An 18,490-nucleotide genomic window follows, 5' to 3' on the forward strand; every position below is an offset into this window, starting at 1 on the left:
AATATTGCAAATATTCAGTCATTTAATATAATGTACATTTGAAATTATAATACGAAATGAATGTTTGTGAACTTTTTTTTATTCTGGAGCGTTAAAACTGCTTGGTGTCTTGAAAACCCGTATGTCATTGATGAATTTTGATGTAAAATTCTTTCTCAAAGCTTGTGTCCAAAATGGCCATTCTTGAAGAACAATTGACAAGCGAAGAACCCAAAGAAAATGTAGATGCGACACATACTACTGTTGCTCAGCAACAGCAGAAAAGAGAGAGTATAATTTCTAGTTCGGCCAAAATACAGAAACTGGGAAAAACACTTCTAGACGAACTGAAAAGAGTACGTAGAATATTCCATATTTACAAGCAATAACTGTGTCAGCCTTACCGTCACTCTCCCCACTCCCTCTCCATGCCACCCTCTTCCCTCCAGCATGCTGCAGAATTTTTTTTTAAAGGATTGATAAAATTTATATAGCTCTGAAATCTTAATAATATCTTCCTAAACCAAATAATTATTTTGTTATTGAAAGAATAGATAGTTCATGATTGACAACTAACAAAAATTGATCAAATCATTTACCAAACAACATATTTAATAACAAAAAATTTTCATTTTCAAAAAATTCATCAACATGGTAACTTTGTGCATTTTTAATTTTCCGCCCTTCTAGGAGCCAAATGAAGACAGTTTGGACAGAGAAAATCCAGCCGAAACTATACGCAAATTCTTACGACAATTTGAAGAACGCAATCTCTATATTGACGAACTGTGGGACGTCAGAAGAGAACAATTGCAACGGAACAAAACATTGAATGAAAATTTTCGAAAGTTTGAGAAAGACACACGGGAGGTTATTATCATATAATTGTGTTATCAGAATAACTGCCTAATTGAGTACTCCCTTGTTGTTATTAAAATCACTGCGGTGTCATGCCTTTTAAACAATTTTCAACCGGTTATTCCGACATGTGAACTATATATTCCCATGTCGCACAGGTTATAACATGGATTCAAACCCAAAGCGAAGGATTTTTTAAAGTTGACTTAAACGTGTATCCAAATAATTCGAAAGAAGTGAAAGAACGTCTTGAAAAATACAGAATGTCGGCCAAGGCAAGTAGCTAGATCTATCAAAACTGGCACAAGATATCTGTCTCGTGACTATGGTCATTTCTTATATCATTAGGTGGCTGATGATACAGTGAAAGAACATCTTGAAGCTGCTGAAAGTTTAGCATTGCTCGAGAGTGAGGAACAGGCTGCATTTCGCGTCGTCACTGATGAACTTCAGATTGCTTATGAGCGTTTCAAGACGTCGCTTTCCGATCATGAATGTTTTCTCTCGATGTGCTGTACGTTTTATCAAAGTGTAGAAAAGGTTAGGACTGGTTTATTTGTCACGACGAGCAGCGTATAGCATGTGATTTTTTAAATCGTAGAACAGAATTCTCAATGACGTCATCGTTCAATAGCTCCAATCGCAAAGTAAAAACATTACATTGGCTTCTACAATTTTGTGTTGGTTTTCCTTCGTAGAAAACGTTCGTGATTCCAAATGTTACATCTAGGGAAAAAGAGCCTTTGTTGTACATTTTATAAATGCAATTTTCATGACGTGTATAGCCGTGTTTATGATGAATAACGTAATAGTCGTGTTTATGATGAATAACGTAATAGTCGTGTTTATGATGAATAACGTAATAGTCGTGTTTATGATGAATAACGTAATAGCCGTGTTTATGATGAATAACGTAATAGTCGTGTTTATGATGAATAACGTAATAGTCGTGTTTATGATGAATAACGTAATAGTCGTGTTTATGATGAATAACGTAATAGTCGTGTTTATGATGAATAACGTAGACAATTGGTGTCCAAAAAATAAAAATTGTATATTGTCATTATCCAATTTTAGCGTGAAGGATATGTTGAGGATGCGTTGCTCTCTGCCATAAGATTATAGTTTTTTTTGTTGTATTCTAGCTTACCCAACTGCTAACCAACATGGGAATGACATTCAGTAAAACGAATACAACGTTAGATCTTACAAAAGCTCAACTCATGTTACAAGATCACCTGGCTTCATATGATTCAGTATTAGATCAATATAACTTCACAGTCAAATGCGGTCATGATATCATTACGAAATGCGAGAACGATGCGTCCATGAGCGTGTCACGTGACCGGATTATGCGCTATGTCGAGCAAGCTGAGAGTCGCAAGGAGGAATGGTTTGATCTTTGGGAACATCACAGGACAAAGCTAGAAGAAAGTATTAAGTTGTGTGAATTTGAACAGAAAATTAACCAAGTATGTGTTCTTATATGATGTAGACGAATTTATGTTTTTATAAAATATTTTGGTGAAAATCAAAAATTCTGTCCCCATATTAAAGGTACAATATTTTGTAGGTAAACTGCCAGATTGAAGAGCACAGCAGAACGCTTTTGGCTGTGAATGACAAATTTGGAGAGACTTTGATGGAATCTGTCTCACTCTTGAAAGATTCTGATAATTTATTGCTATCTACAAAGGTTTATTGATCTACGATATTTTGCTTTGAAATGTGGCTATTTGTTTCACAGTGGATTCATTTTGTCTTTGCTTCGAAGATATCTTGTAAAAATTGTCTTTCCTGATAACTTAAGCAGTGAATAATTTTCTTTTTTGTATTCTTGAAGCCATGCGACGCAGCCGTCAACGAATTGGTGACTGAGGCGGACGATTTTTTGCGCAAAAAACATGACGATGCCGTTACAATACAGGTGAAAGTATCCTCCGTTGAAAAACGATGGCAAAGATTCTTGACGAACGTGGAGGAATACAGAGGCTTACTTGAAGCTGCCGTTGAATTCTATCAACTTTATGAACAAGTAAGCTAAGTTTTAAGTCAATGCTGTTGTCTTTTAATTCCTGATTTTAAATTAATCACGGAAACAGACCTACTAAGGTATAGCATTTTCAAAAACATGTTTTATGATGAACCAATGTAGATCATGCATGGCTTATGATGAATTGCAATTTGAATGATACACTTTAGTGGGCTATGCAAAATACACACGGTGGGCTATGCAAAATACACACGGTTGGCTATGCAAAATACACACGTTCAAGTGAAAATTCATTGAAATTACCGTTTATCAAAGCAGAAACAGTTCACATTTTATAAAGAAGTTATACAGACGTATATGAAGAGATGGTGCTTTAAATATTTACGGTTTTATATTACATCAATTCATGGAATCTGTATTTATCTTTTAGTCAGAGACTTGGCTGACCGACAGCAAACATTTTCTCAACGCGACGCGCACTGATTCAAGGCAATGTTTCTCCATTGAAGAAATGAACAAACATCTTCAAGCTCTTGTCGAGTTTATGAAACCAGGATGTAAGGCACAAAATGGACGTGTTATGAAACTTGGAGAATTGGCATCAAAGATAGGAGTAGAGCACCAGAGAAAGCGAGTAAGGGAATTAGTGACGATACAGAAGCGAATTCACTTCCATTATAAACGTCTTGAAGAGAAAATTCGACAACTGATCGATGACATGCGCGCATCTGAAGCTGAAGGCAGACCTATAAAGGTGAGATGTAGTGATAATGGTTTTGAACGATCATGCCTTTGGCCCTGGTGAGAAGTTTGATGAGATTAGGTATACTTTTTCGTAATATTGTTATAGTGAGTACTGTGCACTCGAAATCATTGTTATTGATTCTCTTTAGTGATTGCGAGAATATTTTATATCATGAAAGAAGAAGTGGAGTTTCATTGTGCTTCCACTTGTGAAACGGCAAGAAATGAGATATCATCAGTTTTATGTGTATTTTTTAATTTTGTCTAGTTTGAAATACAGAGCCCAGAAGCGTCTGATGAAGATGAGATTCTTTTGGATGAGAACATTGAAGTTTCCATGTCATCTGATGTTAGTTTACCTACGGAAAATGATCATCCGGTTATTGTGGCTTTAGATCACGTGAATACGTTAAAGAAGAAGGACGATTATGTCAAAGAAAGTTTGGGAAACAGTGAAGAACCGCAAATCCTTGTCAGTATAAGAAGTGACAGGTATTGTTGATCATTTGTATGTGATATTGCGTTATTAGTCAATATACGTTAAATGCTCTTAGTTAGTCGTAATTACGTAAAAAGCGGCTCCTGCGTTTTTTAAAGTATAATATAGGAGGTCGATTGTCTTCATAACAATGTCATATTTGTCATGAACTTTCAAAGAATTAAATCATACCAATCCAAATGCTTTTCTTATATCTATTATTACTCTAAATTTTGCCACTATTATGAAGTATGTTATATTCCTTAGAGATAAAATACGAAATTATATCCTTTAGCTACAACTTTGTCAAACATTGCATGTAATTTTCCGTTGGGTTTAGATCTGTGAAACCTGAAGTTGAGAGACGGATGGGATCTATTGTAGATTCAGAAATACAAAGCTGGATGCCTGGGAATAGTGACACACAACGGAAGCGAGATATTATATTGTGCGTGCATGATCAAGTCCACGAAACTTCTCCAAATTATTGGAGGATTGACGATGACGAAGATGTGAAAATGGAACTGGGACCCACTGTTACCGAAGGTCCTATTTTTAAGCACCAAGTTGAGGTTGAAACAAATCTCTTGGTTGAAACTTGTCCTAAGATTGTGGAAAGGTACTTCACTACTTTTTATCTGCTACCATGTCTTTTCACATTTCATAATATATAATAAGGTCAGGTTTGCTTAGATTTTTCTCTCCTTGTATCAGCAATTATAAAGATGAAAAAACGGAGTACTTACGTAAACGAACGTGGAAAAAAACGACACGCGAAACGGTCACGAGTGTAAAGAAGGAAACACGAACAGAACTCGAAGTGTTTGTCCAGGGCCGTCCTTGTGAAGTAGAGCTATTTGATGACCGCCTGGGCATACAGGTCAAATCCAGCACATCATTTTCAAAAAAAATGCCCACAGAGACTCTCCATTATGAAGGTAATGTGCAGCATTCGGACGCAAGTTTTGGAAGAGACGTAAAGTTGCTGCAAACTCCATCTTTGGCGGAAAAAGTGAACAAAATACAGCAAGCTAATGAGAAGATATGTGTGAAGATTGAGCAAGCTTTGGGGGGAAAAGACACGTAAGAGAATAAATTCAAAACATAAAAAGCTAACCAATTTTTCGTCAATTATCGTCATTAGTACATTTTTCACGTGTACACTTTTGATCTATGAAGCTTGGAATAGTTTCGTGTTACTGCTTGCCGTTTCATACTTTATAAATTATACTGGTATATAATGAATATTTGATCTGGGATTCTTTCTGATACTGAAATGAATAGTTAACTTTACATTATGGATTATTTACAGACATGGCGTAACTAAAGGTAAAGGCGAAAACACAATACCTCGCGCTGCAGGAACGGTCAGTGTATTTTGTAGTGTACTTGGCACTTTTATGCTTTAGGTGTGGTCTAATACTGGATTTCATTATACATTAAAGGTGTTGTCACATGAGGATACCCCTGACATGTTGCCCAATTTGCCATCAAAATGTCATCCTGTTGAAGTTCAAGAACAGCAGCCGCATGCTGTCACAGGTAGAGAACAGCAGGCTCAAGAAAAGTATAATGAAATTTTGAGGGAACTTGTAGATAGCGAAAAAGAATACGTCAAATCACTTGGGAATATTCAGGTAAACATTGTCATCACAAGATGAAGTATCAAATGTAAATGAGAGAAGTTTTTTCGTTTTAAAACGTTAAATTTACATTGTATGAATATTCTCGTATTCATTTTACGACTTTGCTGCGTAAATGAAATGTGTAAATATTTCTTTTGCTCTAGAAATATAAGGCGAGTGTCAAATATCCAAACGAATTGAATCCTGGCGAAATGGAGGCCATTTTCATGAACATCGACGATATTGAAGATTTTCACAAAAAGTAAAAGCTATTTCCTTTGATTCTAACTCGTTCATCATAATAAATGTGAAGCTTTTTTTGGGATATGATGTTTTAGGTTTCTCATAGAATTGGAAAAGTGTCGAAAAGTGCCCTTATCTTTAGGGACTGCGTTTGCAAACGCCGTAAGTTTAAATGAATAAAATCAAGATGAATGATGTATGTACCGTTAAACTTTGTTCCTTCTTTTATAGAAAACAGAATTGCAACAATATCTGACATTCAGAGAAAAGAAACCCGAATCAGATCTTGTTCTTCTGTATGTTCCAAGCACTTGCTTTCAGGTATTTTTGATAAATAGCCATCTTTTCTTTTTTTTTAGCACAATATCTTCAATTGATTTCGGAAATTGGCTTCACTAAGAACAAACGTATATTTTTGAATCTGATTCTGGCTTTACACAAAGAGTTCAACTCAACAAACACAAATTTAACATAATGTGTTTGTTAAATTTAGATAATGTGTGTTGTTCAACTGGTTGTAGGAAATTTTGGATAGTATAAGATTGTAGGCAATGATGTGATGCACTAACTTTGCAACAATGATATTTTTATGTGTTTCTATTCAGCGAGTGCTCTCAAAGACCCGTACGCCTTCATTGGAATCATTGCTGGAGGAACCTTTAAAGAGGATATACGAATATAGAACATATCTTACGAAACTTCTTCAACATGGGCAGCTACTGTCAGGAGATATCTCGGATTTGAAGGTTTGAATACAATCGCTTGAAATCATGTTAATTTATTTACTGTGGACTATTTGTGGTGTTAAGGTCTTACGGGCTTCTCATTTTACCTGGGCGAAAGCAGCTCATCTGTGGATATTACTATCCGAACTTTGATATCCACTTGAAAGATTTGAATTTTTTGTAGAAAGCCAAAATCATTGTTGATGCCATCATCTCCAGGATAGAAAAGATGAACAGGTGACCTACTTTACTTCAAAACTAAACAAATATGTCAAAAATAATGAAACTCTACAGCATTTTACCTATAATCATTTTATTTTTGAAAATATATCTTAAATACGTTATCTTATTTACAGTTTATATAGTTTCGTTTCGGAGTTTGATATGCCAGTAAAAAAGCGAGCAATCACTATGAATTTCAAAGCAACATCGCCAGATGAGATATCCGTAAAAGAAAAAGACAATGTCTCTGTACTCGACGAATCCAATGACCGTGCTTTTGTCATGAGACTTCGCGATGATGGTTCGGAAGAGATCAAAGGCTGGATACCAAAACATGTATTGGATTCTGAAAGTAAAGTACCTGAAGGTTTGTGATATTAGATTTGGATGTAAACACGTATAAACATAGCAAGGAGGATCTCTTTATCCCTCTTTATCCCTCACTTATCATCGTGAATAAATAAGTATAGGTTGTCTTTCTAACAGTCTGAATAATAATCATTTATTAAAAAAAACTTCTTTTTGTCATGCATGTATGTATAGTAAATATGAAATGTTGATAAAATTTACTATTCCTGATTCACCTCTACTTTCATCTAAGCAACATTAGCAATGGACTAGAAACTTTGTTTAAGATACATTTTCTTTGAATTACTGTTCATGATTCACCTCTACTTTCATCTAAGCAACATTTAACAATGGACTAGAAACTTTGTTTAAGATACATTTTCTTTGAATTACTGTTCATGATTCACCTCTACTTTCATCTAAGCAACATTTAACAATGGACTAGAAACTTTGTTTAAGATACATTTTCTTTGAGTTACTATTCATGATTCACCTCTATTTTCATCTAAGCAACATTTAATAATGGACTAGAAACTTTGTTTAAGATACATTTTCTTTGAGTTACTATTCATGATTCACCTCTACTTTCATCTAAGCAACATTAACAATGGACTAGAAACTTTGTTTAAGATACATTTTCTTTGAATTACTATTCATGATTCACCTCTACTTTCATCTAAGCAACATTTAATAATGGACTAGAAACTTTGTTTAAGATACATTTTCTTTGAATTACTATTCCTGATTCACCTCTACTTTCATCTAAGCAACATTTAACAATGGACTAGAAACTTTGTTTAAGATACATTTTCTTTGAGTTACTATTCATGATTCACCTCTATTTTCATCTAAGCAACATTTAATAATGGACTAGAAACTTTGTTTAAGATACATTTTCTTTGAGTTACTATTCATGATTCACCTCTACTTTCATCTAAGCAACATTAACAATGGACTAGAAACTTTGTTTAAGATACATTTTCTTTGAATTACTATTCATGATTCACCTCTACTTTCATCTAAGCAACATTTAATAATGGACTAGAAACTTTGTTTAAGATACATTTTCTTTGAGTTACTATTCATGATTCACCTCTACTTTCATCTAAGCAACATTAACAATTGACTAGAAACTTTGTTTAAGATACATTTTCTTTGAATTACTATTCATGATTCACCTCTACTTTCATCTAAGCAACATTTAATAATGGACTAGAAACTTTGTTTAAGATACATTTTCTTTGAATTACTATTCCTGATTCACCTCTACTTTCATCTAAGCAACATTTAACAATGGACTAGAAACTTTGTTTAAGATACATTTTCTTTGAGTTACTATTCATGATTCACCTCTACTTTCATCTAAGCAACATTTAATAATGGACTAGAAACTTTGTTTAAGATACATTTTCTTTGAATTACTATTCCTGATTCACCTCTACTTTCATCTAAGCAACATTTAACAATGGACTAGAAACTTTGTTTAAGATACATTTTCTTTGAGTTACTATTCATGATTCACCTCTATTTCATCTAAGCAACATTTAATAATGGACTAGAAACTTTGTTTAAGATACATTTTCTTTGAGTTACTATTCATGATTCACCTCTACTTTCATCTAAGCAACATTAACAATGGACTAGAAACTTTGTTTAAGATACATTTTCTTTGAATTACTATTCATGATTCACCTCTACTTTCATCTAAGCAACATTTAATAATGGACTAGAAACTTTGTTTAAGATACATTTTCTTTGAGTTACTATTCATGATTCACCTCTACTTTCATCTAAGCAACATTAACAATGGACTAGAAACTTTGTTTAAGATACATTTTCTTTGAATTACTATTCATGATTCACCTCTACTTTCATCTAAGCAACATTTAATAATGGACTAGAAACTTTGTTTAAGATACATTTTCTTTGAATTACTATTCCTGATTCACCTCTACTTTCATCTAAGCAACATTTAACAATGGACTAGAAACTTTGTTTAAGATACATTTTCTTTGAGTTACTATTCATGATTCACCTCTATTTTCATCTAAGCAACATTTAATAATGGACTAGAAACTTTGTTTAAGATACATTTTCTTTGAATTACTATTCCTGATTCACCTCTACTTTCATCTAAGCAACATTTAACAATGGACTAGAAACTTTGTTTAAGATACATTTTCTTTGAGTTACTATTCATGATTCACCTCTATTTTCATCTAAGCAACATTTAATAATGGACTAGAAACTTTGTTTAAGATACATTTTCTTTGAGTTACTATTCATGATTCACCTCTACTTTCATCTAAGCAACATTAACAATGGACTAGAAACTTTGTTTAAGATACATTTTCTTTGAATTACTATTCATGATTCACCTCTACTTTCATCTAAGCAACATTTAATAATGGACTAGAAACTTTGTTTAAGATACATTTTCTTTGAATTACTATTCCTGATTCACCTCTACTTTCATCTAAGCAACATTTAACAATGGACTAGAAACTTTGTTTAAGATACATTTTCTTTGAATTACTATTCATGATTCACCTCTACTTTCATCTAAGCAACATTTAACAATGGACTAGAAACTTTGTTTAGTTACATTTTCTTTGAATTACTATTCCTGATTCACCTCTACTTTCATCTAAGCAACATTTAACAATGGACTAGAAACTTTGTTTAAGATACATTTTCTTTGAATTACTATTCATGATTCACCTCTACTTTCATCTAAGCAACATTTAACAATGGACTAGAAACTTTGTTTAAGATACATTTTCTTTGAATTACTATTCATGATTCACCTCTACTTTCATCTAAGCAACATTTAATAATGGACTAGAAACTTTGTTTAAGATACATTTTCTTTGAATTACTATTCATGATTCACCTCTACTTTCATCTAAGCAACATTGAACAATGGACTAGAAACTTTGTTTAGTTACATTTTCTTTGAATTACTATTCATGATTCACCTCTACTTTCATCTAAGCAACATTTAACAATGGACTAGAAACTTTGTTTAAGATACATTTTCTTTGAATTACTATTCATGATTCACCTCTACTTTCATCTAAGCAACATTAACAATGGACTAGAAACTTTGTTTAAGATACATTTTCTTTGAATTACTATTCATGATTCACCTCTACTTTCATCTAAGCAACATTTAATAATGGACTAGAAACTTTGTTTAAGATACATTTTCTTTGAATTACTATTCCTGATTCACCTCTACTTTCATCTAAGCAACATTTAACAATGGACTAGAAACTTTGTTTAAGATACATTTTCTTTGAGTTACTATTCATGATTCACCTCTATTTTCATCTAAGCAACATTTATTAATGGACTAGAAACTTTGTTTAAGATACATTTTCTTTGAGTTACTATTCATGATTCACCTCTACTTTCATCTAAGCAACATTAACAATGGACTAGAAACTTTGTTTAAGATACATTTTCTTTGAATTACTATTCATGATTCACCTCTACTTTCATCTAAGCAACATTTAATAATGGACTAGAAACTTTGTTTAAGATACATTTTCTTTGAGTTACTATTCATGATTCACCTCTACTTTCATCTAAGCAACATTAACAATGGACTAGAAACTTTGTTTAAGATACATTTTCTTTGAATTACTATTCATGATTCACCTCTACTTTCATCTAAGCAACATTTAATAATGGACTAGAAACTTTGTTTAAGATACATTTTCTTTGAATTACTATTCCTGATTCACCTCTACTTTCATCTAAGCAACATTTAACAATGGACTAGAAACTTTGTTTAAGATACATTTTCTTTGAGTTACTATTCATGATTCACCTCTACTTTCATCTAAGCAACATTTAATAATGGACTAGAAACTTTGTTTAAGATACATTTTCTTTGAATTACTATTCCTGATTCACCTCTACTTTCATCTAAGCAACATTTAACAATGGACTAGAAACTTTGTTTAAGATACATTTTCTTTGAGTTACTATTCATGATTCACCTCTATTCTCATCTAAGCAACATTTAATAATGGACTAGAAACTTTGTTTAAGATACATTTTCTTTGAGTTACTATTCATGATTCACCTCTACTTTCATCTAAGCAACATTAACAATGGACTAGAAACTTTGTTTAAGATACATTTTCTTTGAATTACTATTCATGATTCACCTCTACTTTCATCTAAGCAACATTTAATAATGGACTAGAAACTTTGTTTAAGATACATTTTCTTTGAGTTACTATTCATGATTCACCTCTACTTTCATCTAAGCAACATTAACAATGGACTAGAAACTTTGTTTAAGATACATTTTCTTTGAATTACTATTCATGATTCACCTCTACTTTCATCTAAGCAACATTTAATAATGGACTAGAAACTTTGTTTAAGATACATTTTCTTTGAATTACTATTCCTGATTCACCTCTACTTTCATCTAAGCAACATTTAACAATGGACTAGAAACTTTGTTTAAGATACATTTTCTTTGAGTTACTATTCATGATTCACCTCTATTTTCATCTAAGCAACATTTAATAATGGACTAGAAACTTTGTTTAAGATACATTTTCTTTGAATTACTATTCATGATTCACCTCTACTTTCATCTAAGCAACATTTAACAATGGACTAGAAACTTTGTTTAAGATACATTTTCTTTGAGTTACTATTCATGATTCACCTCTATTTTCATCTAAGCAACATTTAATAATGGACTAGAAACTTTGTTTAAGATACATTTTCTTTGAGTTACTATTCATGATTCACCTCTACTTTCATCTAAGCAACATTAACAATGGACTAGAAACTTTGTTTAAGATACATTTTCTTTGAATTACTATTCATGATTCACCTCTACTTTCATCTAAGCAACATTTAATAATGGACTAGAAACTTTGTTTAAGATACATTTTCTTTGAGTTACTATTCATGATTCACCTCTACTTTCATCTAAGCAACATTAACAATGGACTAGAAACTTTGTTTAAGATACATTTTCTTTGAATTACTATTCATGATTCACCTCTACTTTCATCTAAGCAACATTTAATAATGGACTAGAAACTTTGTTTAAGATACATTTTCTTTGAATTACTATTCATGATTCACCTCTACTTTCATCTAAGCAACATTTAACAATGGACTAGAAACTTTGTTTAAGATACATTTTCTTTGAGTTACTATTCATGATTCACCTCTATTTTCATCTAAGCAACATTTAATAATGGACTAGAAACTTTGTTTAAGATACATTTTCTTTGAGTTACTATTCATGATTCACCTCTATTTTCATCTAAGCAACATTTAATAATGGACTAGAAACTTTGTTTAAGATACATTTTCTTTGAATTACTATTCATGATTCACCTCTACTTTCATCTAAGCAACATTAACAATGGACTAGAAACTTTGTTTAAGATACATTTTCTTTGAATTACTATTCATGATTCACCTCTACTTTCATCTAAGCAACATTTAATAATGGACTAGAAACTTTGTTTAAGATACATTTTCTTTGAATTACTATTCCTGATTCACCTCTACTTTCATCTAAGCAACATTTAACAATGGACTAGAAACTTTGTTTAAGATACATTTTCTTTGAATTACTGTTCATGATTCACCTCTACTTTCATCTAAGCAACATTGAACAATGGACTAGAAACTTTGTTTAGTTACATTTTCTTTGAATTACTATTCCTGATTCACCTCTACTTTCATCTAAGCAACATTTAACAATGGACTAGAAACTTTGTTTAAGATACATTTTCTTTGAATTACTATTCATGATTCACCTCTACTTTCATCTAAGCAACATTTAACAATGGACTAGAAACTTTGTTTAAGATACATTTTCTTTGAATTACTGTTCATGATTCACCTCTTCTTTCATCTAAGCAAGATTTAGCAATGGAGTAGAAACTTTGTTTAAGATACATTTTCTTTGAATTACTATTCATGATTCACCTCTACTTTCATCTAAGCAACATTTAATAATGGACTAGAAACTTTGTTTAAGATACATTTTCTTTGAATTACTATTCATGATTCACCTCTACTTTCATCTAAGCAACATTTAGCAATGGAGTAGAAACTTTGTTTAAGATACATTTTCTTTGAGTTACTACGAGTTATAATAAAAAAGTTTTCTTTTTTGTTGTTCTCTTTGTATCTATTTATATACCTTAATTGTCCTTTTTCTTTTAGAATCAACTCAACGTGATGTCTATTCAAAAGTAGAAGAACCTGAAACGAAAACTGAGCCTACAGCACGAATATCTGCTGATCAGTTGGTTGATGTTTCAACCAATGACAAAGAACTTACATCAGATGAGCAAGTGTCTTTCAAACCTGTGGCAATAACACTACCAATGACACATAGCAACATGACTTCAACGGAGATTAAATCTGTTCACTTTGTTGAGCCTCTGCAGAATGCTGAAGTCATGGAGGGTAGTGATGTTGTCTTTGATTGTGTTATCAATGGCTCCCATCCAATCGGCTTTCAATGGTACAAAGATAATGAAGCTATTTATCATGATGATAGTAAATATTCCATGGTAGTGAATGATAAAAAACTGCGGCTAATTGTGAAAGATGCTAAGTTGGAAGATATTGGAAATTATCGATGTGCGATCGGAAACGATAATAGTCACGTGAGTAGCGATGCTCAACTTAATGTAATACCCTTGAAGTCAATGGATACGCATGAGGATTATGATTTTGAAAGATCGAAAGAAGAACAGATGTCTCCAAAATTCATACAACCTTTGAAGAATTGTCAAGTTTTTGCAAATGAGTCAGTTACACTACAGGTAGAGATTCAAGGCGTACCAGCTCCCGAAGTTCAATGGGAGTTTGAAGGAAAGCCTATTGTCGAGAGTGACGTTTTATATACAGAACGCGATGGTAGTATGTTACGGTAAGTTTTGTATAAAACGAAGGAGAATTTTTTTTTTATTCCAGGAGATTATCTGTTTTTAATTTCCCACAGATATGCTGTATATTTCCTAGAACTGGTGCTCTCCATTTTTGCCTACATCAGTTAATATAATATGTTTAACCCTATGTTTTTATCATAATAAGTAAGACTGAAGAAGTTAGACGGACATCGAAACTTTTGATTACTGTAGCCTTGATCTTAGCGAAATTTTTGTGGTTATGTTTAGGTTGATCATCACGAAAGCTGATATGAGCCACGAGGGTGTCTTCTGTTGCATTGCATCAAACGTTGTTGATACCGTTAGTAGTCAATGTGAACTGCTTGTAGACGAATCATCAGATGGTTTACCACAGTTGAAGCGAACACTTGCAGACAACGAACTTACCCTTGGCAGTGAAGTGAAGTTGTCTATTGAGATTGGTAACCAGTGTTGGACGAAAGTGCAACCCTCAGTGGAGTGGTTTAAAGACGATAAAGTTCTAGATGAGAGACATGACAAGTACACTACGAATTTTGAGAATGGAGTACATAATTTGAAATTTGTTCCTACTGGACCAGAAGACGAAGGTCTCTACAAGGTGGTTGTAAAAAATAACAAAGCCGAGTTGGTCAGTGTTGCCGAAATGAAATTTCCTTTCGTTGATAAGAATGCCCGTCCCGAAGAAAGTATTGAAAAAACCAACGTCCAAAATGACTTTGAAATCCCTGAAGTTAAGTTCGATATAAATGAAGAACCGGAGTTTGTCTCCTTACCACAAAGCATCCGTGTGAACGAAAACGAACGTGCAACATTAAGATGTTCTGCAGTCGGAAATCCAGTCCCTGAAATTAAGTGGCTTGACCCAAAGAAACAAGAAATCTTGAAAAAAGGCAGAATACGTCACGAAACAAGCGACGGTTACACCATCTTGACCATTGATGAAGTTTGTAAAGATGACGAGGGGTCATACACTTGTGTTGCTTTTAATGCTTCCGGAGAGATATCCACAAATATCGAGCTACTTGTCGATAAAGTATTGATACCTGCTGATGAACCTTCAGAAAAGCGAGCTCAAGATAAGACGGCCATTGTTATCGAACAAATTGACAGCGTGTATTTGGAACCCAAAGAAGTCGAGATAAGGTATGCATGTTCTTTTATTCTGTTATATTTTGTTTGCTAGTGATTGTTATGGAGTTAATTTATTTACTCCAAACTTTTGTCTCCTTCTATTTCAACGTTATTTTTTCAGATCACCACTTTATTCAAACGACTTTGAATCCTTCGATATCCCATCATCAAGGCCACGACCATCCACTCCCATACCGGACGATTTGATTTTACCACGCGAGGGTGTCGTAGAAGACTTGGTTTTACAACCACGCGTGGAAACGATTCGCAACACGTATACAGATGATGGTGAAAATACTTGTTTAGCAGTAAAAGTGCATGGACCACCAAGTGAAGTAAAATGGCTAAAAGATGGCCAGCCTCTCGAGGATGATAAGAAATACACGAGTCGGCTCAACCAAGAAACTGGTCTTTATGAACTTGTTATTCATGACACCGTACCCAGTGATTCTGGTGAATACAGATGTGTCGCCACCAATTCTAAAGGTCATGATTCTTGTCCAATCAAACTAGACATTCAACCGTTGTCTGGTCCTCCGAAGTTTCTTCGAGCTCTTCGTGATGCGGAAGTTTTGTCTGACACTTGCGTGAAGTTCGTCGTTGAAGTTGTTGGAAGTCCAACGCCTCAAGTGAGATGGTTCAAAGATGGAGAACCTCTTGAAAACTCTGAGAAATATGTGATCGAATGTAAAGGCATAACTTATTGCTTAACTGTGAAAAATTGTGTGGTTAGTTCATTTTGTGTTTTGAATATGTACTCAGATTTTTTGTTATCCTGAAGATACGTAAATGAAGAGTATTGCTTGTCTTGGTACAGGTTTTGTTTTTTATTTAAACAACAGCATGAAAAGCTATGTTTGATTGATGTTTGATGATCTGATTGGTTTTGTTTTTTTTTTGAATATATTGGGTATTAAAATCGATCTTATTTTAGGAAGGCGGTACATCAAATTTAAGATTTTTTGAAATATTCTTGTTCTTCAATGGATTGACAACTCTCATCAAAAATCTTAATATTCCACATTTAGGCAAAAGACAGTGGTGAGTTCAAATGTGTTGGCGTGAATTCTGCTGGAGAAGTTGAGTCAGTAGCGATTCTAAGCGTATTGAATACACCTGTCCTACCGCCATTATTTGAAGACAAACCCGAGGATACTGCTATTGAGATACTGGAGCAAGGGGACATCAAATTAGAAGCAACGATTGTGGGACAACCAAAGCCGAATGTTCAATGGTTCAAAAATGAGGAACAACTACGTCCGAACAAACATTATAAGATCGATGAAAATTATAATACGTATAAATTGATAATTGTTGGCGTTTCTAAAGATGATTCAGCTTCGTACAAGTGCATTGCGACCAACGATGGCGGTATTGCAGAGCGAACGTATCATGTTGATATTGAAGGTTTGTATCATTTGTGATGTGTTAAGAAGAAAGAGGAATGGGAATGAACGAAATTCATTTTCCATTCAAACAATGCCAATTGTCGTATATTATGGTGTAAGTGATAAACCAAACTACAAAATTTCTTATGATGTCGCAAAAGCTGGAGAAAAATCATCGCCAAGATAGTTTCATTTCTTTTACTCAAAATAGAAAATTCGCATCAATAATTGCTCGTCTCTTTCCTTTCAGCTAAAAGCGGACCACCGGAATTCATGGGAAGTGTCAACGACGTGGAAGTAAAACCTGGAAACGAAGCACGTCTTGAATTTCATTTAGGGGGATCCCCTGTTAGTAAAGTTGAATGGTTTAAGAATAAAAAGCCGTTGAAAGTTGGTGATGATATCAAATATGAACTAACCGATGACAGCTGTGTCTTATTCATACCGAATGTCTGTCCGAACGATAGTGGTGAGTACCGATGTATGGTAACAAATGACTCGGGAAGCAGTACCTCCACAGTACAACTTCATGTCAAGGAATCAACAGTTGACTGTACTCAAGTAACCCCTGAAGAAACTCTACTGGAAATTGCTGATACTTACTCACGTGATGAATTGGCGCCAATGTTTAAAGAGGAAGCCCAAGATGGTTCAGTAACTGTTTTAGACGGGGGGAACGTACGACTTGAAGCTCGAATCGGAGGTGTTCCAACGCCAATTGTTCAATGGTATAAAGACGACACTCCTATAGATATTGGGGAGCGTTTTGTGAAAGTCGTGGATAACGATAGATATTGTTTGGAAATTGCTCATGTATCGCCGAGCGACTCTGGAAAGTACAAGTGTGTTGGTTCAAACCATCTTGGTATAGTGACCAGGGTCTACAATCTGGATATTGATGGTAAATTTTTGCTCTTTATTTCAATTTACTGTTTTCATTGTTTGTCGCTTTTTGCGTTTCAATGATTTTTGCGTTTTGTTATTTTTCCCTCAGGTAAAGATGACGAAGACGATGTTGACGCTTTGCCACATTCACTTGGATCTGAAACAGCTCCAATGATTATTGAACCCCTTCAGTCCCAAGTGGTTAAATTGGGCAATACACTGACATTATCATGTCGTCTCTCACAATTACCATCTGCGCAACTCAGTTGGCTTGTAAACAACATACCTTTAGAATTTGACTCGAGAAAAAGTATTGAGAGAAAAAACGATGTCTGTTCATTGGTCGTAACGAATGCAAGATCAGAAGATGAAGGAGAATATACATTAATTGTTCATAATAGTCGTGGACAATGTGAAACCAGAGCTTCAGTCATAGTGACCAAGTCTATCAACGCTCCAATTTTCACTAAACCCTTAAAATCTGTCACGATCAACGAAGGTGAGCTATTAAAGCATTAGTGTATGAAATATATTTCATAAAAGTGTTTTCCACAGATGAAAATAGTTAATCGCTCATTTTATAATATTATGGTTGAATTTGCAGGCGATGATGCACAAATGGTTGTGAGGATAACAGGAGAACCAGAAGTTTCTTGGTATCACAATGATAAATTGATTACGGACAAAGATAACTGCATGATCGTCGATGCTCTGAATGGGGATGACCAATATTATTTGGTCATAAAAAATGGTAAACTGTCTGACTCTGGGCTATATAGATGCATTGCACGGAATGCTAGTGGAGAAACAGGATGCTTTGCTCATGTAGTCGTCCAACAGAAAACACTTGAGAAAAACGAGTCACATACAGAAGGAAATATCAATCATGAGGAAAATAAAACAGGTTTTTTTCAACTTAACCCATCCCGTTTCATG

General features: G+C 33.8%; 1 protein-coding gene across 1 annotated transcript in view; it reads left to right on the top strand.

Moving 5' to 3' along the window:
• Positions 1-18,490, top strand: part of LOC124452498 (muscle M-line assembly protein unc-89-like) — a 67,490-nt gene that overhangs the window by 12,133 nt on the left and 36,867 nt on the right. Inside the window, exons 22-47 of the mRNA XM_047003056.1 lie at positions 162-335; positions 670-849; positions 996-1,112; positions 1,186-1,377; positions 1,983-2,309; positions 2,411-2,533; positions 2,681-2,872; positions 3,261-3,584; positions 3,843-4,066; positions 4,393-4,671; positions 4,767-5,135; positions 5,365-5,419; positions 5,498-5,689; positions 5,842-5,939; positions 6,016-6,082; positions 6,152-6,241; positions 6,526-6,666; positions 6,830-6,882; positions 7,002-7,234; positions 13,435-14,149; positions 14,397-15,293; positions 15,403-16,009; positions 16,310-16,688; positions 16,920-17,570; positions 17,664-18,053; positions 18,159-18,458. Of these exons, the coding sequence (XP_046859012.1) occupies positions 162-335; positions 670-849; positions 996-1,112; positions 1,186-1,377; positions 1,983-2,309; positions 2,411-2,533; positions 2,681-2,872; positions 3,261-3,584; positions 3,843-4,066; positions 4,393-4,671; positions 4,767-5,135; positions 5,365-5,419; positions 5,498-5,689; positions 5,842-5,939; positions 6,016-6,082; positions 6,152-6,241; positions 6,526-6,666; positions 6,830-6,882; positions 7,002-7,234; positions 13,435-14,149; positions 14,397-15,293; positions 15,403-16,009; positions 16,310-16,688; positions 16,920-17,570; positions 17,664-18,053; positions 18,159-18,458 (7,369 nt within the window). The remainder of the gene's footprint in view (positions 1-161; positions 336-669; positions 850-995; positions 1,113-1,185; positions 1,378-1,982; positions 2,310-2,410; positions 2,534-2,680; positions 2,873-3,260; positions 3,585-3,842; positions 4,067-4,392; positions 4,672-4,766; positions 5,136-5,364; positions 5,420-5,497; positions 5,690-5,841; positions 5,940-6,015; positions 6,083-6,151; positions 6,242-6,525; positions 6,667-6,829; positions 6,883-7,001; positions 7,235-13,434; positions 14,150-14,396; positions 15,294-15,402; positions 16,010-16,309; positions 16,689-16,919; positions 17,571-17,663; positions 18,054-18,158; positions 18,459-18,490) is intronic.

Source organism: Xenia sp. Carnegie-2017, unplaced genomic scaffold (genome assembly GCF_021976095.1).
Source record: "Xenia sp. Carnegie-2017 unplaced genomic scaffold, XeniaSp_v1 HiC_scaffold_25, whole genome shotgun sequence".
Taxonomy (NCBI): domain Eukaryota; kingdom Metazoa; phylum Cnidaria; class Anthozoa; order Malacalcyonacea; family Xeniidae; genus Xenia; species Xenia sp. Carnegie-2017.